Here is a 25,301-nt window from a genome sequence, read left to right as displayed (position 1 = left end):
CTTATAAACTACAGAAATCTATTTCCACAATTCTGTAATGGCCCAAAACTCCAAGATAAAGGCAGTGGCAGATTTGGTGTCTGGTGAGGACCTGCTTCCTGGTTCATAGAATGATGCCTCCTTGATGTGTCCTCACAGAGAGTGGTGAGGCAGCTCTCTGGGGCTTCTTTTATAAAGACACTAATCGCATTCATGAGGGCAGCCCTCATGATCTAATTACCCAAAGTCCCACACCTCCTAATACCATTACATTGGTGACTAAATTTTCAACATATGAATTTTAAGGGGGGGTATACAAACATTCAGACCAAAGCAATGGTGGAGGCCAGAGGCTGTGGCTCATGCCTGTAATCCTAGCACTCTGGAGGCTGAGGCGGGAGGATCGCTGGAGCTCATGAGACCAGCCTGAGCAAGAGTGAGATCCCATCTCTACTAAAAATAGAAAAAATTAGCCGCGCATGGTGGCATGCACCTGTAGTCCCAGCTACTCGGGAGGCTGAGACAGGAGGATCACTTGAGCTCAGGAGTTTGAAGTTGCTGTGAGCTAGGCTGACACCATGGCATTATTGGTAAATATCAGGGAAATGGGCACACTCATATTTCTGGTGGTGCAAATTGTTAGTTTTCTTGTAGGGACAATTTGTTAAAAATATTAGAGGCCTAAAGCCAAAAAATGGAAAAACCCAAGTTAGCCCATCCGTTAACTAGCAATCAACAGATGAATGGTTAAAATGTGGTATATACATACAAAGGAATATTATTCAACCATAAAAAGAAATAAAATTTTTTTGAGACAGAATCTAGCTCTGTTGCCTGGGCTAGAGTGCTGTGAAAGGTCTAAGAAGATGCATTTTTCTTTTCAGGAATAACAAGATCCCAAAAAAAAAAAAAAAAAAAAAAAAAAAAAAGAAGATGCATTTTTCTTTGAGACAGTAATTGTAAGAATTTTTCCTAAGGAAAAAACAAGGGGGTATGTAAAGATTTAGTCACATGGATATTTTGTTAAGAGTATTTTTAAGCCAGGCATGGTGGTGCATGCTTATAGTCCCAGGTTATTTGGGAGGCTGAGGAGGGAAGATGGCTTGAGCCCAGAAGTTTGAGTTGCAATGAGCTATGACTGTGCCACTGCACTCCAGCCTGGGTGACAGAGCAAGATCCTGTCTCAAAGAAAAAAAAATGATGACAAAACCTGGTTTGCAACATTGTTATGAAAATTAAAAAAATGAGACCATGAATATGAAGGTACTGTGTAAACTATAATGCCAATACTAAAAAAGTTATTTATACTAAATTATAAAGTTATTTATTATTAATGAAGATTTTTGTTTTTTAGTCTTTTTGAGACAGGATCTTGCTCTGCTGCCTGAGCTAGAGTCATTTTTGCCCACCCTGGCTCTGTAAGCTGTGTGCAAGCTGCTCCAGGAATACATGCCAGGTGGCTGAGGTGTGGGGAATGGGTAGCTATTATTACTGTAATAAGAACTGAAATTGGCTTAAAGAAGCCACAATTTACAGTCTAAGCCATGCCCTGGAAGTTGCAAGCATTCAATAGACTCCAGAGTTCCAAAATAGGAACACCAGATAGATTCTGCCAGTGCAATTGTGTGGGTGGGGAGACAGATTCCCATTGCTTCCTACTCTGCCATCTTCCCAGAACCCTTACATAATCTATTTATTTAATTTTTCCCACTTGGTAACATCCCTCTGGGGCCTGCCTGTATGTGCTTAAGTCTGGACTGGCTGCTTTCTGGGCCTGCTACAAAGAGATATCCTGGGATTTTCTTTTTCCACAATCCTAGGAATGATCTTTAACCATCTCATGGGTAGAATCCTATTTCCCTGCTCTCATGCTTTCCTTTTTCCTGGCCTACTTTTTTTTTTTTTTTTTAGTGGAGAACACCTTACTGAGAAAAGGTACATAGGATATAAATTTTTGGAAAGCTTGTATTTCTGAAGATGCCTGTATTCTATTCTAATACTTGATTTATAGTTGGCTGAGTATTTGTGAACTAAAATAAAATCTTAAGAGTCCTTCCCACCCAGCTGACTGAATAGACCCCCTCTTGGCCAAGGGGACTCTGGAAATACCCTAAAGCTGAGTTGCTGGCCATGAGAAAGGAGGTCAGACTCACTTCATCATGCCCCCCTTCCCTTCTTGGAGATATCCTTTGTAACTCATTAACAGGCCTAAGGCTATACAAGACAAAACTTAAATCAGACCTGCAGGTCATCAGTTTACTTAATAGATCACTTGAGCCTAGGTATATGCCCAGTGGCTTGTCTCTGATTAACAGACTTCCTTATCTTAAGTCAAGGATTTCTTTTCCAATCACTCTGGATCTTTATACAAAGCTTAACTCTTTCAGCCAATTGTCAACTAAAGAAAGAATCCCTAAACCCACCTATGATTCCTAAGCCCCTGATTCAAGATGTCCTGGCTTTCTAGGCCAAACCAATGTATGCCTTCCATGTACTGATTTATGACTTTACCTGTAATTCCTGTCTCCCTGAAATGTATAAAACCAAACTATAACCCAATCACACCAAGTCCACTTGCTTAGGCTTCTTGGGTGTGGCACAGGCCATGGTCTTCAAACGTGGCTCAGAATAAGCCTCTTTAAATTATTTTACAGAGTTTGGCTTCTTTTTCATTTACATATTGAATTCTAGGTTGAAATAATTTCTTTCAGAATTTTGAAGGCCACTGTTTCTTTATTTTCAGGCTTCGTTGCTGCACCGAGAAAACAGATGTCATCTGATTCCTGATACTTTGTATGAGACCTGTGCTTGCTCTTCGAAAGTTTTTGGGATGATCCTCTCTTTCGCTTGATGATGTGATTGGTATATTTCTGTTTTAGTTTTTATTTTTCTGGATACATGGCACATCCTTTTTAATTTGGAGACTAATCTCCTTCAGTTCTGGGAAACATTTCTGTATTATTTACTTGATAATTTCTTCCTTCCTATTGCTCTCCCTGTTCTCCCTTTCTGATATTAAACCTCTTCATTGAGTTTTCTACTTTTTTCACTTGTCGTTGAAAAGACCAGGATGGCTAAATAGCATAAAGGAGAGCTTCATAGGCAATTTCAGTTTGCAAACTGGAAAAAGATATTCTCCAGACCGAACATGATCTCTTCAAAGAGGGAAAGCGCAGGTGGGTTTTTATGCTTCATAGCGTCTGTATTACACAATAGAGTCAGACATACATATTCACTAGGTTTGAGGGAAAAGCTATACATATTTATGAGGGGAGTCCAGCACATGCACAATGGGTAAACATACATGTAACATATATCACATGTTCCATTTGGGGTGGGTTTTTAGCATTAAAATGAAGTCTAATTTGGCTCTTTACATCAAAAGGTAAACTATACGGCAGTTTTGTTTTTTTGGTTTTTTTTGTTTTTTTTTGAGACAGAGCCTCACTCTGTCCCCCTGGGTAGAATAGGTCATCATAGCTCACTGCAACTTCAAACTCCTGAGCTCAAGGGATCCTCCTGCCTCAGTCTCCTGAGTAGCTGGGACTACAGGTGTGTGTCATGACACCCAGCTAATTTTTCTATTTTTAGTCGCTTGGCTAACTTTTCTCTATTTTAGTAGAGACAGGGTCTCACTCTTGCTCAGATCCTCAAGGGATGTTCCTGCCTCAGCCTCCCAGAGTGTTAGGATTACAGGTGTGAGCCACCGCACCTGGTCTCTAAATGCAGTCTTTTTAGACTGGCTGAAACTTGCTTGAGGTCTGCAGTTGCTTAAGGGGAAAGAGTATTTGTTAGGCCAGTCCTCTGTCCAATCAGAGTTGTAGTGGTCTGGGTTGTAAATCAGACTTAGAAAGGGTCTGACAATTTGCCTGGTAGCTCCTATTGTTAGGGGAGTTTAGCAACAGTGTGTTTTTTCTTGTATCTGTAGGAATTTAGGAAGTTTTCAAGCCAGTTGAGCCCTGAACCCTCAGCCAGTAGGTAACTTTTGTTTCCTTAAATTTAGGGTCCATCTTAGTTAATAAAGAGGCAACTATTTTGGTCTCTCAGATTACACACTCTTATTGTCACTCTTTTAGTCTTTTCTATTTAGAGATTTCCTTGAGTTTAACCTCCAATTGAATGTTTTTATTTTTGTTATCATACTTTTAATTTCTATCACTTTTTTTCTTTTCATTGATTTATAAAAAATAGCATTGTCTTAGTCCATTTTGCATTACTGTAAAGAAATAGCTGGGCTTGGGTAATTTACAGAGAAAAGAGGTTTAATTGAGTCATGGCTCTGCAGGCTGTGCAAGAAGCATGGAACCAGCATCTGCTTCTGGTGAGAGCTTCACGAAGCTTCCACTCGTGGCAGGAGGTGAAGGGGAGCAGGTATCACGTGGCAGGAGAGGGAGCAAGAAAGAGAAGGTAGGTGTTAGGCTCTTTTTAACAATCAGTTCTCCTGGGGACTAATAGACAAAGAACTCACTCCTTACCACAAGGAGGCACTAAGCCATTCGTGAGGGATCGGTCCCCATGACCCGGACACTTCCCACTAGGCCCCACCTCCAACTTGGGGATCAAATTTCAACATGAGATTTGGAGGGGACAATTATCATAACCATATCAAGCATCCTGTATTTGTTTCATGGATTGACATTCTCTCTTATATCTAAAAATATAAATGTCATATGTTTTTTAAAAATATCTTTATTTTTTATTGGATTGCTTATTGTCTTTGTTTCTTCCAGGCCTTACTTTTTCTTATTTGTTTTGGCCCTGGTTTTCCATATTGAAAGTTTTCCTCAGATGTCTTGTGAACTGTGACTCTACATTCATATCTAAGAATGTGGAACTAAAAAAAAAAACTGGTTAGAAGCCCTGTGTGTTTCAGAGAGGCATGTTGATGAATGGGTTTCATTGTGGGGTAAGCAGGCAGTGCGTTGGCTTTTTGTCAAGGGGCACCCGAGTATCAGTATCTGTGTTTTATTCTGGAACTATTCAGTCTCTCCAGAGAAGAATACTCCAGTTTTCTGTATGGTGGGTGAAATTCTGGCTAGTAGTTCACTGGTAGCTGCAAAGGAAAAGGGGTCTCGTTCTTCAGTATGGTAACTGTGGTAGGCAGAAAAATGCCTCTCCTTCTAAAGATATATTGACTTTGAATATTACCCTATTTGACAAACGAGTTAAAATTACCTTGTATAACAAAAGATGTGGTTAAGGATTTTAAGAAGATTTTTATCCTGGATTATCCAGTTGGGTCCTAAATACAATTACCCTTGTAAGAGAGAGGCAGAGGGAGATTAGGTGGTGACCCTCCCTCACAGAGGAGAAGATAATGTGATGGTGGAAGCCGAGATTGGAAGGATGTGGCCATAAACCAAGGAAAACCTGGGGCCACCAGAGGGTGGAAGAGACAAGGAGAGATTCTTTCCAGGAGCCTTGTGGGGGAGTGTGACTCCGCTGACACCTTGATCTCAGACTTCTGGCCTCGAGAATTGTGCAATAATAAATATCTGTTGTTTTAAAGCCAGCCAGCTTATGGTAATTTGTCATAGCAGCCACAGAAAATTAATACAGTGATTTTCACCTAAATCCCTGTTTTCAGTCTGGTTTCTTATTCTGTCCTCCCTTCCCTGGGTCACTCTGGTTCAATTTCTCTGGAGAACAAACCTCACATCTCCTGCTGGGAGTTTGCCTGGGTCTGGTAAGAGAAGAATGGGTGTGGGGACCTGTAAACCTTTATAAACTAGGAATATTATATAAACTATATAAACCTTATATAAACTCTCCCTTACCCCTGCCATCTGAGAGACTGGTGCCCAATTTCTTTTTTGTTTTATTTCAGCATATTATGGGGGTACAGATTTTAAGGTTTCAATAAATGCCCATCCCCCCCCAAGTCTGAGTCTCCAGCATGACCATCCCCCAGATGCTGTACATCTCACTCATTATGTATGTATATACCCGCCCCCATACAATTTCTGATCCTACTAGAATAAGGGAGTGAGGATGGGGGCATAAATTGACTTGCTTCCTGTTTCTTTCACCCTCTATGGGCATTTAGGCTTCAACTCTTTCAAAACTATAAATTATCACAGTTTTATTTTATTTCCTTCTTCCAAAAATATATTGTTATCTCCGATGTACTGTTGACTTCTCTCCTGTTGTTTTTGTGGGCTTATTCCTTTTTTATTCCTGTACAACATTTTAGAGGAGAGTGGACATAAATGCATGTGTTTCATTTACATATTAACTGGATTTTTTTCACTTGTCAAATTGATTTTTTTTTGTTACTTAGGAATTGCAAATGTTTAAGTGATCATAATGGCTTCTGAGTTTTGCTTCATACTTAGGAACACCTTTTAAAAATACTTTTATGGTTTGATAGTTGACATTTAAATCACTGGGGCTGGGCCCGGTGGCTCCCGCCTCGCCTGTAATCCTTTCACTCTGGGAGGCCCAGGCCGGCGGATTGCTCAAGGTCAGGAGTTGAAAACCAGCCTGAGCAAGAGTGAGACCCCATCTCTACTATAAATAGAAAGAAATTAATTGGCCAACTAATATATATAGAAAAAATTAGTCGGGCATGGTGGCACATGCCTGTAGTCCTAGCTACTTGGGAGGCTGAGGCAGTAGGATTGCTTGAGCCCAGGAGTTTGAGGTTGCTGTGAGCTGGGCTGACACCGTGGTATTCACTCTAGCCTGGGCAACAAAGCGAGACTCTGCCTCAAAAAAAAAAATAAAATAAAAATCACTGTTTGGTTCATAATTTATTCAAGTTCATTTTGTAACAAAGAGATCTAGCTTTTCTCCCTTTTTTTTTTTCCTTCTTTTTTTAAATAGCAAGTCTCCTTATGTTGCCCAAGCTGAACTCAAACTCCTGGAGCCAAGCAAGCTCCTGCCCCAGCCTCCCAAATAGCTGGAACTACAGGTGCACACCACATCGGCTCTAGCTCTTCTCTTTTATTTTATTTTTATTTATTTTTTTTATTTCTTGAGACAGAGTCTCGCTTTGTTGCCCAGGCTTGAGTGAGTGCCATTGGGTCTCACAGAAACCTAAAACTCTTGGGTTCAAGCGATCCTTCTGCCTCAGGCTCCCAAGTAGCTGGGACTACAGGCATGCGCCACCATGCCCAGCTAATTTTTTCTATATATATTGGTTGGCCAATTAATTTCTTTCTATCTATAGTAGAGACGGGGTCTCGCTCTTGCTCAGTCTGGTTTCAAACTCCTGACCTTGAGCAATCCACCTGCCTCGGCCTCCCAGAGTGCTAGGATTATAGGTGTGAGCCACCATGCCCGGCCAGTAGCTCTTCTCTTTTAATGACTGATCAGTTGCCCTAACTCTGCTCAATGTAAAATCTACCCTATCCTCACTGACTTGAAATACCATATTTGTGGCTGGGGGCGGTGGCTCACGCCTGTAATCCTAGCACTCTGGTAGGCCAAGATGGGAGGATCACTCGAGGTCAGGAGTTCAAGACCAGCCTGAGCAAGAGTGAAACCCCATCTCTACTAAAAATAGAAAGAAATTAGCTGGACAACTAAAAACATACAGAAAAAATTAGCCGGGCATGGTGGCACATGCCTGTAGTCCCAGCTACTTGGGAGGGTGAGGCAGAAGAATCACTTGAACCCAGGAGTTTGAGGTTGCTGTGAGCTAGGCTGATACCACAGCACTCTACTCAGGGCAACAGAGTGAGACTCTGTCTCAAAAAAAAAGAAAAATACCATGTTTATTATATGTGCAAAATCCCCCCAAATATGCTGTTTCTTTGATTATTGGGCAATATTATCTCTAATTTTGGAGGGATTGCCTCATTGTTGCTCCCATGTACCACCCTGGTAATTTCTTAAAATTAATAAACAATTTTTAGAGTAGTTTTAAGTTCATAGCAAAACTTAGCAGAAAATACAGAAAGTTCCCTAATACTTCCTGTCTCCACACATGCACAACTTCTTCCACTGTGACATCCCACACCACAGTGGTACATTTAGTGTAATTGATGAACCTATATTGACACATCATTGTCACTCAAAGCCACAGTCTACATTAGGGTCACTCTTCTTGTACAGTCTATAGGTTTGAACAAATGTATAATGATACATGTCCATCACTGCAGTATTACACAAAACCATTTCACTGCTCTAAAAATCCTGCGTGCTTTCCCTAGTTATACCTTCCTCCTCCAAACCTCTGGCAAACACTGATCTTTTTACTGTCTTCATATTTTTGTCTTTTATCATATAATTAGAATAATACATACAGGCTACATCATAGCATGTAGCCTTTCCAGATTGGCTTCTTTTACTAGTAACATACATTTGCATTTCCTCTATGTCTTTTCATGGCTTGAGAGCTAATTTCTTTGTAATGCTGAATAATATTCCATTGTCTGGATGTACAACAGTTCATTAATAAATTCACTTACTGAAGGACATCTTGGTTACTTCTCAGTTTTGGCAATTATGAATAAAGCCGCTATAAACATCTGTTTGGAGGGTTTATGTGGACTTAAGTTTTCAGTTCATTTGGATAAATACCAAGGAGTGCCATTGCTGGATTATATGGTAAGAGTATGCTTAGTTTTGTAAGAAACTGCCAAACTGTCTTCCAAAGAGGCAGTACCATTTGGCATTCCCACCAGCAATGAATGAGAGTTACAATTGCCTTCACATCTTTACCAACATCTGGTGTTGTCAGTGTTTTGGATTTTGGCCATTCTAATAGGTATAAGTGATAGCTCATTGTTGTTTTAATTCGCAATTTCCTGACGACAAGTGAGGTTGAACATCTTTTCATATGCTTACTTGCCATCTGTATATCTTATTTGATAAAGTGAGTCTTCAGGTCTTTTGCCCACATTTTAATTGAGCTGAACATTTTCTTATTGTTGAGTTCTAAGAGTTCTTTGCAGTTAGCATGGTGGCTCATGCTTGTAATCCTTGCACTTTGGGAAGCTGAGGCAGGAGGACTGCCTGAGGTCAGGAGTTCGAGACCAGCCTGAGTGACATAGCAAGACTCCATCTCTTCTCTCTCTCTCTCTCTCTCAAAAAAAAAAAAAATTAGCCAAGTGTCATGGCATGTTCCTATAGTTCTAGCTACTGGGGAGGCTGGGGTAAGAAGATCATTAGGGTCCAGGAGTTTGAGGTTGCAGTGAGCTATGATAATTCCACTGCATTCTAGCCTGGGCAACAGAGCTAGCCCACATCTCAAAAAAAAAAAGGTTCTTTGCGTATTTTGAATCACAGTCCTTTATCAGATGTGTTTTTGGCAAATATTTTCTCCCAGTCCATATCTTCTTACTGTCGCTCCTTTATTTAATTATTTTTTTTAGACAGGGTCTTGCTCTGTCGCCTGGGCAGTGGTGCAGTGGTGTTATCATAGCTCACAGCAACCTCAAACTCTTGGGCTCAAGTGATCCTCCTGCCTCAGTCTCCCAAGAAGCTGGGATACAGGTGTGCACCCCCACATCCAGCTAATTTTTTCCGTTTTCAGTTGCCCAGCTAATTTTTTTCTATTTTTTAGTAGAGACGGGATATCGCTCTTGCTGCAGCTGGTCTCAAACTCCTGACCTCAAGCGATCTTCCTGCCTCGGCCTCCCAGAGTGCTAGGATTATAGGTGTGAGCCACCACTCATAGCCAAGGTTGCAAATTAAAGGTGCTAAAAATTTGCTCACTGTTTCTACTAAAGCTAAACATACCTCTACCCTATAGTTAGGGTCTTTGGCCTCTCATAACAATTCTATTCTTAGGTATAGTCTTAAAAGAAATGAATACATATAGTCCCCAAAGGACTTATATAGGGATATTCATAAGAGCTCTATTCATAATGGCCCCAAACAGGAAACTACCTAAATACGCATCAAAAATAAATGGATAAATAAATTGTAGTACATTCATACAGTAATATACTACATAGCAATAAAAAGTAACAAATTACTGGTATATGTAACAACACGGATGAATCTCACAGATAATATGCCGAAATTAAGACAGACACAAAGGAGTATGTGCTGTATTGTTCCATTTATATGAATTTCAAGAACAAGTAAAACTGATGATATTTGTAGACATCAGAATAGAATACCTTTGACAGAGTACAGATTGGGAAAGAACATTAGGGACCCTTACGTGATGCCTGAAATATTCTGCATCTTGATCTGAGTGATGGCTTTAAAAAATCAAGCTGTATACTTAAAATTAGTGTACTTTATATATTTTATGTATGTTATCCCTCAATTTAAAAAAATCTGTGAACCAAGTATTATGTTAAGGAAAGAAAAACCCTATCTAAAACAGAAAAGGAGACCTGGGGCATCCACAAAATTATGTTCCCACTGTGGAACCCCTCCATCTAATAAGGTTCTGGATCCCACCAGAGAGCAGGTCTTCCCTATGCTAGCAGCAAAGCCTGGACTGTGGTTAGGAGTCAGCAAAGTGTTGGGTCAAGTTTGTCCAACTTCTACAACACAAAGCACTTGAAAATGGAGGACTTGCAGATTTGATATTACAACTAGACTGTTATGGCTTGAGACATATGTGCTCTTTTCCTGGCACTGAGAGGAAGCATCAAGCCCATGACAAATTATCAGAAATGTCCAAGTAGCCTATTAGGCCCTGTCTGGCTGAGCTATCCCCATTTCAATTAAGAGGGCCCTGAAGACCATGAATCAATCTCCAGGTCTTCCAATCGCTCTGTCTTTGATTCTTCTACAAAAGACATAGGGTCAACATTTCCTGAGCTTTCAGGAAACAGAGTCTTATGTGCCTCTGGGGGTTAAAAGCATAAAACAGCATCTGGAAATTCTTCTTGTCTTACAGCACTGCTTAGATTCAGAATGAATTTCCCCTTCATACTCTTCCTTTGTGCCCTCTTACCCTAGGACAGGCAGGGTGACAATCCCACAGCCAGATTGTGATCTGCAGGGGTTTATTATAAACACCAGAGAGGTATTTGTGCCCCTGTGGTGACTTGTTTAAGGAGCTATAGATGTTGCTTTTTTTTTTTTTTTGGCTAGGGTGCTGATTCCACTTAGAAACCATAAGACTAAGAAATAGGAAGGGAACAGAGATCTCTGAAGATCATGCTCCAAGACTGTGTGGCTCCAAGAATCAGCTTCACTGGGAAGGAGGGTGACACCAGCCTTGTAAAACATCCTCTGTAGTTTGCAAGGCTGTGTGAAGGCACTAGCTCATATTCTCTTTGCCCAGGAGGGATTCACAGGAAGGAGGTTCCGAACAAGTGGATTCACAGGAAGGAGGTTCCGAACAAGTGAATGCAAAGAAGGATAAAACCATTTAACACAAGATTAACACAGTAGGGTAAGGTCCTCAGTTCCAAGAAACAAGGCCCAGCACAGCCCTACCTGGTTGGTATGGCCTGGCCTCAGTGACTGCTTGTTAAATTATTTTTAATATTAGCACTGGTCAAATATTCCTCTAAAATCCTATTTTAAATTACCATATCATACCCTGTTATATGGTTTGGTAAATTGTTTAATGGCCACAAATTCCTCCCATCCCACTGTGCATGTGTCTTTGCAATGTGACTGTGCCACTCTTCCCATCCAGAAGTGAGTTTATTTCTTCACTCCTTTCAACCTTCACCAGCTTCTGGCTTGTTGCTTTCATCAATAGAATGTGGTGGAAGTGATGCTGTATGGTGTCTGGAGCCTAGGCCTCCAGAGACATTGCAGCTTCCACTTTCTCCTCTTTAGAATACTTTGCTGAGATTTCCATGGAAGAAAGCCAGGGTAGCTTAGTGGAGGATAAGAGGTCAAGTGGAGGGGCACCAAGGCAACCAAGTCCATAGCCATAACCACTGCCAGACATGTGAGGCCATCTTGAATTTTTAGACCAAGCAACCTCCCAGTGGAATGCAGCCACAGAGTGAGCCTGGGAGAAACCAGCAGAGGAACTGCCCGGCCAACTCACAGATTTGTGAGAAAAAAATAAATCATTGTTTTAAGTTACTAAGTTTGGGGCAGTTTGTTATGTAACATAGGATAATGAAACAATGTTTATACTTTAATATATTTTCTCAAAATGTATTTTTGGCAGTTTTTTCTTTCTTTTTTTGAGACAGGCTAGAGTGCCATGGGGTCAGCCTAGCTCACAGCAACCTCAAACTCCTGGGCTCAAGCGATCCTCCTGCCTCAGCCTCCTGAGTAACTGAGGCTACAGGCATGTGCCACCATGCCTGGCTAATTTCTTTTTCTATACATTTTATTTTATTTATTTATTTATTTATTTTTTTTTGAGACAGAGTCTTGCTCTGTGTGAGTGCCGTGGCGTCAGCCTAGCTCACAGCAACCTCAATCTCCTGGGCTCAAGCAATCCTGCTGCCTCAGCCTCCCAAGTAGCTGGGACTACAGGCATGCACCACCATGCCCGGCTAATTTTTTCTCTATATATTTTCTCTATATAATTTTTTCTCTATATATTAGTTAGCCAATTAATTTCTTTCTATTTTTAGTAGAGACGGGGTCTCGCTCTTGCTCAGGCTAGTTTTGAACGCCTGACCTTGAGCAATCCGCCCGCCTCGGCCTCCCAGAGTGCTAGGATTATAGGCGTGAGCCACCGCACCCGGCCTATATATTTTAGTTGGCCAATTAATTTCTTTCTATTTTTTGGTAGAGACAGGGTCTTGCTTTTGCTCAGGCTGGTTTCGAACTCCTGACCTTGAGCAATCCTCCCACCTCGGCCTCCCAGAATGCTAGGATTACAGGTGTGAGCCACCTTGCCCGGCCCCAAAGATCTCTTACATATCTTTCTTCCCAGCATACTCCTGTCTTATCGAGTTCCAGCTTTCTTTTTGAAAATAGGCAGACAGTTATGCATCATATCCACTTACACACATGAATGCACATGCATGCATGCACACACACATACACACACACACAGGGGTTTCTAAGAAAATGGGCAACAGGCAAGCACATGCATCCTTGGGATAAAAAACCTGAAGACTACAGTCTTCCTTAGGATCAACAGTCTTCTTTCTCATTTATCTTTTCTTATTACATTTTACATTTCAAAACTTCTTTCACAGCTAAGCAGCAGTGCTCATTGTGCCAAAGCTGCACACAGCTCAAACTCACGCTGGAGTTGTCCCTTCAGCACTTGAAATCCTTTAGCTCTGTCTTCCTCACTATGTGCAGCGATATACTTGTACACAGTGTCAGCCCTAACCCCACTGTCAAATTAATGAATTCAATTAAAAAAAACCAAAACACACTGGTGAACATACTATCTTTCTTAAGTAAGTTGGGGGAAAATGGGTCAGGGAAGAAGCCCCTCCCTCATGTCTCCCCCCATCAAGGGCAGCCTTCTCACCCCAATACCCCTCTCTGCAGCTGCTGGCCTGGCAGAAACAGAGCGAGGTCTTTTCCAGGTCTCTCATCCTCATCTAGTTACTACTTTCTTCAAAACGGGAAATCAATGCTGGACTCTTTCCCTTGCCAACCCCATATCAAGTCCTTTTCCCAACAAAAAGGGAGCCAAACACAGATTTCTCAGGCCCATGACAGTCCCCAAACATCAAGACAGATGTTTCCTGGTTTCACAGAGTGAAAACAGGAGGCTGAAGTGCTCACCCACATCCCAGCTCCCTTTGGGAAAAGCAATAAAGATGGGTCGGGTTTTCATGAAAGAAAAGGCTGGCATTCGCAGAAGGAGCGAAATCCCCTGTGCTGCCATCATTTTCCTGTCATCCCAGATGCTGAGAGAACACTTATACAACTTATTCCCCTATCCTCCTCCATGTTTCGGGGACTAGAATTTATTTTTTTTTGAGACAGATTCTCGCTTTGTTGCCCAGGCTAGAGTGAGTGCTGTGGCGTCAGCCTTTCTCACAACAACCTCAAACTCATGGGCTCAAACAATCCTGCCTCAGCCTCCCAAGTAGCTGGGACTACAGGCATGTGCCACCATGCCTGGCTAATTTTTTCTCTATATATATTAGTTGGCCAATTAATTGCTTTCTATTTACAGTAGAGACGGGGTCTCCCTCTTGCTCAGGCTGGTCTCAAACTCCTGACCTCAAGCAATCCACCTGCCTCAGCCTCCTAGAGTGCTAGGATTATAGGCGTGAGCCACCGCACCAGGCCCAGGGACTAGAATTTATCCCTTCATGCCACAGGCCCTGTGCTGGATAATGGCACCGTCTGCAGAAGGCTCCAGCAATGTCCAGGGAAGTCCTGTGGAATAGCACCTCTTTCTGAAGGGAGCACATCTTGGGCTCCCTCACACTTTGGCAGGAACTGAAGAACTCTGGATTTGGGTCTGAAGTCCTCTCAACTGAGCTGATGCAGGCCAGGGTCAGAGTGGGTTTGTGTGCAAGCTGCAGTGGGTGGGTGGGGGTGCCAGGAAGTGTTCATGTCAGGGGCTAAGAAAGTCTGGGGTATCATGGGAACAGAATGTTCTGGCCCAGTCCCTGAGCCATCCCCAAACCCCTCCCTCTTCTCTGGTCACTAACCAGTTTCAGCTGTGCACAGTCCTGGCCATCACTTCCCATATGGCTTCTAGGAACTTATGACTAATTAAAGGAGAGAGAGAGAGAGAGAGAGAGAGAGAGAGAGAGAGAGAGAGAGAGAGAGAGAGAGAGAGAGAGAGAGAGTAGGGTGGATCCTCCTAGAAACAGAGGTTTCCAGGGTAACAGCTGGGAAAACTCAATCCCACTCAGCCAAGGAAATCTCCCTGTCTCTTGACCCCCTTGGGGATCTGAGGGGAAAACAGGCCAGAGGCTAACACCACCCCCTCCCACATTTCTCTAGATCAAGGGCAGGGTCTGGGCCAGACCTAACTTAGTTACAGCTCACGTTTTTCTTACCTCCAGTTTCCAGCTTCAGGCTTACCTCATGCCTCTTTCTCCAGCTTCCTTGCCCCTCCGACCTCCACAGGGTAAGGATGTCTGTCAAAGGGGTGAGTGATGGTTTAGAGACTGGCTTCTCCTGGGCTCACAAACCTCTACAAACTTCTGTTCTCCACCCATAGCCCCATGGCCCCTGATCATTAGAAAATGCTCTCAGAAGTCTACCCTACTCCTTCCTGCTACATTTTAAAATATTTTAATTAAGAATATTTCTATAAAATTCTTCTGCAGGCTTGGTGAGTTGACTCATGCCTGTAATCCTAGCACTCTGGGAGGCTGAGGCCGGAGGATTGCTTGAGGTCAGGAGTTAGAGAACAGCTCTGAGCAAGAGCGAGACCTTGTCTCTACTGAAAAAAATTGAAAAAATTAGCCCGGCATTGTGACTTGGGCCTGTAGTCCTAGCTACTTGGGAGGCGAGGCAGGAGGATTGCTTGAGCCCAGGAGTCTGAGGTTGCTGTGAGCTATGATGATGCCACTGCACTCTAGCCTGGGCGACAGAGCAATACTCTGTCTCAAAACAAAAACAAAAACAAAAGCAAAACCTCTTCTGCCACAATCATGGGCAGAGAAGGAAACCAGTTTTCGGGAAGGGAACAAGCAAGCCAAAGGACCCAAGGGTTTTTTCTCTTAGAATCAAGTTCTCCTTTTGGGGCAGTCCAGCCACATGTCCTAACCCTTCCCACGCATTCCCATGTCTCCCTTAGTGAGAGATGACAAATTCAGAGGGAAAAAGAGCTGGGTCAGCCTGGCTCAAGGGGTAGGGGTTGGTGGAAGGGGTGGTCATGATGCTGTGGTGGGAACAATTAGTCATACAGTCCTTGCACATAGCTATGGGATGCAGGGGGTTTTTTGGCGTCATCATAGCTCACTGCAACCTCAAACTCCTAGGGGGTTTTGAGTGCCTGGGGGAGCTGAGGGGAGTCTGAAGAGTGCCATGCAAAGACCTCAGTTTTATTTTATTTTATTTTTGAGACAGAGTCTCACTCTGTTGCCTGGGCTAGAGTGCTGTAGCATCAGCCTAGCTCACAGCAACTTCAAACTCCTGGGCTCAAGCAATCCTTCTGCCTCAGTCTCCCAAGTAGCTGGGACTACAGGTGCACTCCACCACGCCTGGCTAATTTTTTTCTATTTTTAGTAGAGATAGAGTCTCACGGTTGCTCAGGCTGGTCTTGAACTCCTGACCTCAAGCGATCCTCGAGCCATGGCCTCTCAGAGTGCTAGGATTACAGACGTGAACCACCCTGCTGGCCAGATCTCAGCTTTACAGCCTGAGGCTCTGCTGATTCCTAGCTGTGAGACTTGAGGCTACCCATTAGAGACTTGGTTTCCTTTTGTGTAAAAAGGTGATAATATAGGCTCACACCTGTTGAGGTTTAAATGAGGTAAACTATTTGGCAGCTTTTACTATTGTACTCTCCCCTCTTCTGGTTCCTTAGTTGCTAGAATGTGGTTTGAACATTCCCCAGGCCTTCCAAGGCCAGAGTGAGTGCCTGCCCCTTACCTTATGGTAACCACCATGCCTATCCCTGACACACTAACACACACTTTTGTTTGTAGTTTGTTTACATGAGGTTTCTAAGGGGAGGGAGTAATTTGCTGTCATAGTCATCTTATTTTACCCCTTTCCCTTGCACTCCCCTTCCTGTCCCTGCCCCATTATCCTCAGTGGTTCCAATTGCTTTTTCCTCTGTCCCAGACATAGTCACCAGGGGGTGAGGCTAGGCAGGCAAAGCTGCAGCTGAACTCAGGTCTGCAGACAGTTTCAAGTCAATGCATCAAAATGTTATTAGCAGTTCTCTTTTGGGTAGAATTTATTGGTGGTTTTCATTTTCTCTCTTGTTTATTTTGATATTCTCCATATTTACTACAATAAATGATGGATAACTTTTAGACAGAATAAAGATAAGAAAACATTAGTCTGAAAACAATTATAATTTTCTTTTTTTTTTTTTTTTTTGAGACAGAGTCTCACTTTGTTGCCCAGGTTATAGTGAGTGCCGTGGTGTCAGCCTAGTTCACAGCAACCTCAAATTCCTGGGCTCAAGCAATCCTGCTGCCTCAGCCTCTTGAGTAGCTGGGACTACAGGCATGCGCCACCATGCCTGGCTAATTTTTTCTATATATATTAGTTGGCCAATTAATTTCTTTCTATTTATAGTAGAGATGGGGTCTCACTCTTGCTCAGGCTGGTTTCGAACTCCTAACCTGGAGCAACCTGCCCGCCTCACCCTCCCGGAGTGCTAGGATTACAGGCGTGAGCCACCGCACCCGGCCTATAATTTTCAATTGGTTCATGTCCTGTTCTTAAAAAAGGGACTAGAGGGTAGGGGGAAGAAAGAGGGAGAGAAGTGATGAGAAGAGCCCTGCAGGGGGCTGAGCAGGAGCTGGCTCCCAAACTCCAGCATTTCCTGGGTAGGCCAGCCTTGGTGATGGCCTCTGTCACTCATTGCTCAGAGGCTCTCTGTCCTTCCTTGACTGTCACTGGTCACTTGGGACTTAGTCACGCAATTGTTACCCAATTGGCTGGATGGGTCAGAAGGACCATCATCACTGAGGGCAGCAATGAGTCAGGAGTGTCCCCCTTGATCCTGGGCTGTGAAGGGTTTCCCTGTGGCCTCCCAGCCTTTCAGCCTAGGGTGTGGGAAGGGCTCAGAATTGGGGTCCTACTGAGAAGATAGTTCAGTAAGCCTTTTCCCCATTCCTATGTCTTTACTGTGCATTTGAACAATATGCCAATGTCATGTGATGTGTAAATGACTGTGGGACCTTCAGTAGCTCCTAACTATTGGAAAGAACACAGCTCTAAGAAGTCAGTGTGGAGAGAGCACGAGTTATGGAGTCAATAGAGGTATTTGAATATAGGCCAGGCTAGGTAGAAACTTCATGTTCTTGGTCAAGTTTCCATCTCTGACTCTTTATTTTATTTTATTTTATTTCGACGTATTATGTGGGTACAGACTTTAAAGTTTCAATAAATGCCTCTGACTCTTCATTTCCTCTTATAAAAAATAGCCAGAATATAGGCCAGGCAGGGTGGCTCTCGCCTGTAATCCTAGCACTCTGGGAGGCCAAGGCGGCCGCATTGCTCAAGGTCAGGAGTTCAAAAAATGGCCAGAATAATTCCTCCTTCCCATGAAGGTTGTGAGAATTAAATGAGATAATATATAAAGCACCTAGCACATAGCAGATATTTTTAAATGTAAGTTTTCTTCTTTCCCTTACATAGCATTTAAAGCCCTCTCTAAACTCTGGCTCCCACCCAGGTAATTCTTTTGACAAAGATTTATTAAGCACTTCTCTAAAGCATGGAGCGGGTCTGGGGTAGGCACTAGGGATTCAGTGGTGAACTAAGCAGTCCTGATTGTTCAGATTTACTCACGGAGTGCAGCAGGCTTTCAGCTCTGCACTTCTGCTCAAGACCTATACTCTTTCTGTCTCTTAGTAATCTTATCCCATCTGATTCTTAGCTGGCCTTCAAAGCCTTGCTTAAAACCTGCCTTCTTGGCCCGGGCCTTGGCCGGCGCGGTGGCTCATGCCTGTAATCCTAGCACTCTGGGAGGCTGAGGCGGGCGGATTACTCGAGGTCAGGAGTTCGAAACCAGCCTGAGCAAGAGCGAGACCCCATCTCTACTATAAATAGAAAGAAATTAATTGGCCAACTAATATATATATACATATATATAAATTAGCCGGGCATGGTAGCGCATGCCTGTAGTCCCAGCTACTCGGGAGGCTGAGGCAGAAGGATTACTTGAGCCCAGGAGTTTGAGGTTGCTGTGAGCTAGGCTGATGCCACGGCACTCACTCTAGCCTGGGCAACAAAGTGAGACTCTGTCTCAAAAAAACAAAAACAAAACAAAAAAATCCCTGCCTTCTCAGTGAACCTCCTCATGGCTCCAGGACCTCTAGGATGGGTTACCTCCTGCTTGGCATCCTAGCTCCCCTCTCTCCAGGTGTTTGAGTGTGCCTCACCCTATCTGTAAGCTCCCTGAGGCCAGGCTCTGGGCCCTTTATTTCTTTCTGCTCTTGTTTTTGTTGTTGTTGCTATTGTTGAGACAACCCAGAACAATCCCTGGGTTGAATGAAGTGATGTCACTGTAGCTCACCACAAGTTTCAACTTCTGGGCTTATGAGCGATCCTTCTGCCTCATCCTCCTGGGTAGCTGGGACTACAGGTGTGCGCCACAATGCCCGCCTGGGTTTTGTGGTTTTGTGTATTTTTTTTAATGTTTGTTTTTGTTTTTTCTGTTTTGTAGACACAGGGTCTCACTGTGCTCTGGCTGGTATTAAGCCCCTGAGCTCCAGCTATTTTCCCGCTTCAGCCTCCCAGAGAGCTAGGATTACAGGCGTGAGCCACTGCGCCAGGCCTGTGCTCTTGTTAAACCCCACATCCACTCACATCTTCTGGGCTCATTAAATGCTTGAAAAAATGACTTTTTTATTAAAGCAGACATAAGTAGGCTTAAAGATCATTTAAGTTACCATTGTAGTCTCAGATGCAAAGAAACAGAGACCTCACCCTTGATTCCTTCACCTGAAACTCAAGCTACCTCAGTTGTCTCCTACCTCTTAGCTTTGATTTATTTATTTTCCTATTCCAGAGCATACAGGGACACTTGAAGGTTGACCCAGAGGGATTTGACGGCCCAGGGTCCCTGGGGCACAGGAATGTCCAACTGCAGGGCATGGCTCTCCAGAGATTCTGCTTTTCATACTGCCAGGATGCTCACTCCAGGCCAGTATAAAACATCTTCCCATCTCCAGCAGAGGACACTAGGAAAAGGGTTTAGGGGCTCTCCTTTGCTTCCACTCTCTGGGAGGGCAGGGGTTAATGGTGAATTGCAACATATCTCTGGGCTGAGTCACCTCCCACTGCCACTTCCCCCCCAATTCCCCTCAGTTGAAGTTTTAAAAAGAGGACCAGAGGCTGGAGAGTACAAAGAACTAGAGGTAAGAGCCCCCCTGCCTAGCCCTGCTCCCTAGACTCCCAGAAATCTCAGGTCAGAGGGCACACACAGCCTCAGGAGCTCTTGTCCGGTGGGACCATGGACTGGCGGCAGCTGTGGCTGGGTTTCCTACTCCCCATGACAGTGTCACGCCGGGCCCTGGGGCCTGCAGAGAAGGAGGCAGCTGTGGTGAGTCCCTTGGGAAAGAGAGACCCAGGACAGGGGAGGGACAAGGGTTACTGCTCCACAGTCCCATCCAAGCCCCTCTCCTGACCTTCAGCCTGCCTGCCATTCCCTTGCTTTCTCTGCCCCATGGTCTTCCCTGCCCATCTCCTGCTACTTTCCCTTGTGCCACCTGAGTCCCTTCTCTAAGGTGCATCTCTTTAGTCCCTCCAGACTTGGCCCCTCTTCTCCTAAGGGGCTTGTTAGGTCACTAAGAAGCTTTACCCTGAGACTAATCTTCTTTTTAACCTGCTTACCTACCTCCAACCCATCATAGGAGTACCTGTTACAATATGGGTACCTACAGAAGCCTCTAGAAGGACCCGATGACTTCAGGCCAGAAGATATCACCGAGGCTCTGAGGTGAGAGGTCATAAGGTACATGCCTTCAAGACTGAGGTCACAAGGTCTTCTCTCTTTTCATTCCTTCTTCTCCTCAGTCTCACCTCTACCTGACCCATATTCGCACTGGGGACCTAGAGGATGGGTGGCTATCATTGCTAGGGTGGTGGGGCATGGGCTGAGAAGGGAATTCAAAGATGAGGAGCACAGTCATCAGATCTTCCTATCCCCTAAGCACTCTGTTGTGTGTTCCATCCCACATCATATCTCAAATACTAATACTTAGCTATAGCCCACATGAAGTATAATTTAATGTAGAACTGCAACTTGAGTTGAATTCTTAACATGATGTTACCTTTTGGGGACATTTAATTCAGCATTTATTCATTTCTATTCTATAGTTTTATATTTTAGATGTAATGGATTAGTTTTCTTTTTGCTCTCAGATATGTTTAGCTCCCTTGAAAAGCCCATAGGCCCAAAGATAGTCCATAGGTGCATGAAATTGCCCCAGTGCGGGCTGGGCTGGGAAGGGGTCCACCCAGCAGGGGAGAAGCTGAGGGAGGACAGGCCATTGGGTGGAAGCACTGGTGGGAAGATCTGCAGAGCAGGGGCCCAGAGACCTCCCCAAGGCAGATGGTTAGAAATTGCAGTAGGGGAGGAAGGCTATACCTGAGGGCAAACTTACTCAGATAACAGAGACTGAAAATGGGGAGGTGAAGTGGGAGTATCACCATTTCTGCAGAATGGAAGAGAAAGTCCCAATTATGAGGACTAGGGGCCGGAGTGACCCCATCAGTTTCAGAGATTCTGTACCACTCTTGGCTACCACCTTGGGCAGCAGGAGGCCAAAGAGCTATTAGTTCCCAGTCATTCTAGATTCCCCTGCTTTTTTGAACCCACCTCTCTCCCTCTTTCAGAGCTTTTCAGGAAGCATCTGAACTGCCAGTTTCAGGTCAGCTGGATGATGCCACAAGGGAGCGCATGAGGCAGCCTCGTTGTGGCTTAGAGGATCCCTTCAACCAGAAGACCCTTAAATATCTGCTGCTGGGTGAGGACTGAGCTTAGGAAAGGGGAGAGGAGAGGGTGGTGTGGCTCTGGAGTTCGGGTGGCATCAGGACCACCTGGACCAGCTCAGTGTTGAATGGATGACCACTTGGTTATCACCTGCCTAGAGGGGTTGTGAGCGCCCAGACCTAGGGAAGCTTTCTGGGGTTGGCAGAAGGATCTGTGTTTCTAATCTATTTTTTGGTCTATTAACCAGGCCGCTGGAGAAAGAAGCAACTGACCTTTCGCATCTTGAACCTGCCCTCCACCCTCTCAGCCCACACAGCCCGGAAAGCCCTGCTTCAAGCCTTCCAATACTGGAGCAATGTGGCCCCCTTGACATTCCGGGAAGTGCAGGCTGGCTGGGCTGACATCCGCCTCTCCTTCCATGGTCGCCAAAGCCCCTATTGCTCCAATACTTTTGACGGGCCTGGTAGGCAATATTCTCAGCTCCCACCTTGTAGACCCCTGAAATGACCTTTGTCTCCTTTGACTCTGGAACCTTAATGTTCAGGCTTCTACTTGTGCCACCTGCACCCTACACTCTCTAATCACCTTCTACTTGTGCCACCTGCACCCTATACTCTCTAACATTCTCTAGGGGAACAGTTGGTCACATACCTGTGGCCTTACCAAGCCACCTCTTTGAAGCTTATGCCTCCTTCCCTGCCTTGAATTCCCCTACTCTAGGCACACCTTGGAGAGGACTGGGCCAGTGGCTGGGGAGATAAAGGGACAGTGATGGGAATCCTTGAGAGAACTGAAGCATCATAGGGGAATCCAAAAGGAGAGAAAGAAGCATCCAAGAGACAGTGAATATAGCTGGGGAAATTTGAATTAGAGTTTATAACTGGCAGGGTATGCTTAAACCCAGTGGGCTCTGACCTCTTTTGTGTTTACCTTTGCCTTTGTCCAGGGAGGGTCCTGGCGCATGCCGACATCCCAGAGCTGGGCAGCGTGCACTTCGATGAAGATGAGCTCTGGACTGAGGGGACCTACAGGGGGGTGAACTTGCGCATCATTGCAGCCCATGAACTGGGCCATGCCCTGGGGCTTGGGCACTCCCGATATACCCAGGCACTCATGGCCCCTGTCTACGCTGGCTACCGGCCCTACTTCAAGCTGCACCCAGATGATGTGGCTGGGATCCAGGCTCTCTATGGTCAGTCCCTCTGCCTAGTGAGCATGAAGGTCAGTCTGACCAGCATCTCTCTAGGCTTGAAGAGACATATCTACCCTCCATGGAGGCAAATAGCTTGGTTTCTTTCTTTTCCTCTGGTCCAATTATTCAGGATTCTTCATTATCAGGAACAGATTCTCTCTGACTCTTCCATTTCTAATCTTCCTTCCAGGCCTCTCTCCCCTCACACCCATTCTTGGAGATGGAGGATGCACATTCTAGCAAGCCTCCTTCCCCCTTTCTGGTGCTTCTCAAACCTAAAATGTGTCTCCTGCTGATATCAATATGATATTGCCAACTATGAAGGAAAACTCTTTAGGATTAGTTTTTCCCCTCTCTATGGTGCCTCTGAGCAGATCTTACAGGAGATGAGTGGCAAGGTGCCATGAGTTCTCTCCCTAAATAGCATTATTCACCTTTCAGGCAAGAAGAGCCCAGATACAAGGGATGAGGAAGGAGAAGAGATGGACCTACCCACTGTATCTCCAGTGCCCACAGAACCCAGTCCCATGCCAGACCCCTGCAGAGGTGAACTGGATGCCATGATGCTGGGTGAGGCCCTTTCCCTCCAGACTGTTGGCAGGCTGTGGGGGCAGCCCACTGACCCCGAGGCCTGGACAAATAGGAATGACATGAGACTTCAGCATGAGCAATAGAGGTTAGACCCCAAGCAGGGGTAGAAAGGAGACTTGTGGCATGGAGAGGGAGGGTTCAGAGCCAAATTAAAGGTGGGCCAGCCAGGTGTTTATAAATGTTGCTACCCTCTCAGGGCCATTAGAACACATCTGGAAACACAGCAAGATGGAGAACAATATGTTAACCAGAATGCCTATTAGAGAGGGTGTTGCACGTGGTTGGAAGGACAACTTGGAAGCCACTTGGAGTAGAGGGAGAGGTTCTCAAGGAGGAACAGCTATCTGCTGTTTTGTTGAGTGGACCAAAGCTGAAATGCTCTGAACAACAACAAAGAGTTCTTGGTCCTCCTTCTCTGCCTTTAATTTTCTCTTTGAATTAAAGTTGAATGAATTTTTGAATCGGCCTTTAGGAGGAGGGCAAATTATTAGCCGGCTTGAGACACCCTCGAGTTTCTATTTGATCTCTTTTCGACTTGTTGACACATCTTTACTCTCAGGGCCCCGTGAGAAGACCTATGCTTTCAAGGGGAACTATGTGTGGACTGTGACAGATTCAGGGCCGGGCCCCTTATTCCGAGTGTTTGACCTTTGGGAGGGGCTCCCTGGGAACCTGGATGCTGCTGTCTACTCTCCTCGAACACAATGGATTCACTTCTTTAAGGGTAAGGAGGCTAGTTACAGCGTCTGAGGAGGGCCTAGTCTTACAAAAGCCTTAAAGAAAGGGAGGGAGAAATTTCTGAAAGGGTGGAATGGGGGGACCAAAGCTATCACCTGAAGACAGAGATGATTTGTTCTTTCATCACTCACTCTCAGAAGACAAGGTGTGGCGCTACATCAATTTCAAGCTGTCTCCTGGCTTCCCCAAGAAGCTGAATAGGGTAGAACCTAACCTGGATGCAGCTCTCTATTGGCCTTTCAACCAAAAGGTGTTTCTCTTTAAGGTATGAAGTTCAAAACAAGGGCAAATTGCTTTTTAGGAGGGGCGGGCAACCTCATGCTGGGAAGCAAAGACTTGCTCTTAAAGGGAGATCTGCAATTGCAGTGGGCTGGGGGTAAACCCCTGGGGATCCTTAAACTCTCTCCTCATCCTCCCCTTCTCCCCACCCACCCTACACCTAGGGCTCTGGGTACTGGCAGTGGGATGAGCTAGCCCGCACTGACTTCAGCCACTACCCCAAACCAATCAAGAAGTTGTTCACGGGAGTGCCAGACCAAGTCTCGGCTGCTATGAGTTGGCGGGATGGTCGAGTCTACTTCTTCAAGGGCAAAGAGTACTGGCGCCTCAACCGGCAGCTTCAAGTAGAGAAAGGCTATCCCAGAAATATCGCCCACAACTGGATGCACTGTCATTCCCAGACTCTAGATGTTACCCCGTCGAGTGGAGACAACATTCCCTCAGCCACAGATACTACCTTGAACACTGACCACTCACCCACAGATACAATCTTGGATGTTACACCCTCAGCCATAGGCTCCACTGCTCTTATATTCCCTGTTAATGTCACCCTCCCAGAAGCTTGAGACCAGGAATCAAATGTCTACTCACTAGACCATGCAGGTGCTGTAGCAGGGGCATGACCACAGACCTCCAGCCTCCAACAGTTCCAACTCTGGCTACCGTTGTACTGCACTCTTTCCCTTCTGGGAAGCGCCCCCTAACTTGGATTCAGCCCACAGTTCCATCCTGTCCTAGATAACACTTCCAATTTTGTCATCTACTCTCTGGAGGACAATGGTGGAGGGAGGTGTCAATCAGGCCTTTACCCAACAGGAGGCAACAGCTGATGTGGCTGGATGCCTGGGTCCTTGTTCTTCCTAACGTGCAAGAAAACAGCATGGCCAGTAAAATGAGCAAGGGCTTTGGAATCCTTGAGAACCACATTTACTTGCTTATGACTTTGGGCAAGCTAATTAACCGTGGATTCTCTATTTGCAAAAATAATTAATATCAATCCTGCAGGGTTATTGCATTAAATGAAATACACGTGAAGTGCCTGGCACAGTGTTTGGCACATTAATAAAGACTAACTCCATTTTCATAAGAGAGGACTGAACAGCTCTTCCTCTAGCTATGTGGATGTGTAATACCTTTAGT

The 25,301-nt window shown here is 44.7% G+C and overlaps 3 protein-coding genes across 5 annotated transcripts in view; all 3 read left to right on the top strand.

Moving 5' to 3' along the window:
• Positions 1-25,301, top strand: part of CD63 (CD63 molecule) — a 193,365-nt gene that overhangs the window by 60,793 nt on the left and 107,271 nt on the right. The gene's annotated exons all lie outside the window — the stretch shown is intronic.
• Positions 1-25,301, top strand: part of SARNP (SAP domain containing ribonucleoprotein) — a 162,821-nt gene that overhangs the window by 60,787 nt on the left and 76,733 nt on the right. The gene's annotated exons all lie outside the window — the stretch shown is intronic.
• Positions 19,715-25,248, top strand: MMP19 (matrix metallopeptidase 19). Of its 3 annotated transcripts, none has more exons than XM_076007339.1 (9): positions 19,715-19,969; positions 20,280-20,365; positions 21,265-21,395; positions 21,609-21,824; positions 22,308-22,553; positions 22,995-23,123; positions 23,704-23,868; positions 24,023-24,147; positions 24,326-25,248. In XM_076007339.1, the coding sequence occupies exons 1-9, from the start codon at positions 19,880-19,882 to the stop codon at positions 24,725-24,727; spliced, it is 1,590 nt and encodes a 529-aa protein (XP_075863454.1). In that variant the 5' UTR covers positions 19,715-19,879; the 3' UTR covers positions 24,728-25,248. The 3 variants fall into 3 exon arrangements, with proteins under 3 accessions (XP_075863454.1, XP_012608487.1, XP_012608481.2); XM_012753033.3 differs by having other exon boundaries at positions 24,020-24,147; XM_012753027.3 differs by having other exon boundaries at positions 19,726-19,784; positions 24,020-24,147.

The sequence above is a fragment of the Microcebus murinus genome, chromosome 10 (genome assembly GCF_040939455.1).
Source record: "Microcebus murinus isolate Inina chromosome 10, M.murinus_Inina_mat1.0, whole genome shotgun sequence".
NCBI lineage: Eukaryota > Metazoa > Chordata > Mammalia > Primates > Cheirogaleidae > Microcebus > Microcebus murinus.
Note: the sequence above shows the minus strand (reverse complement) of the source record. Positions and strands in the feature narration are given on the sequence as shown.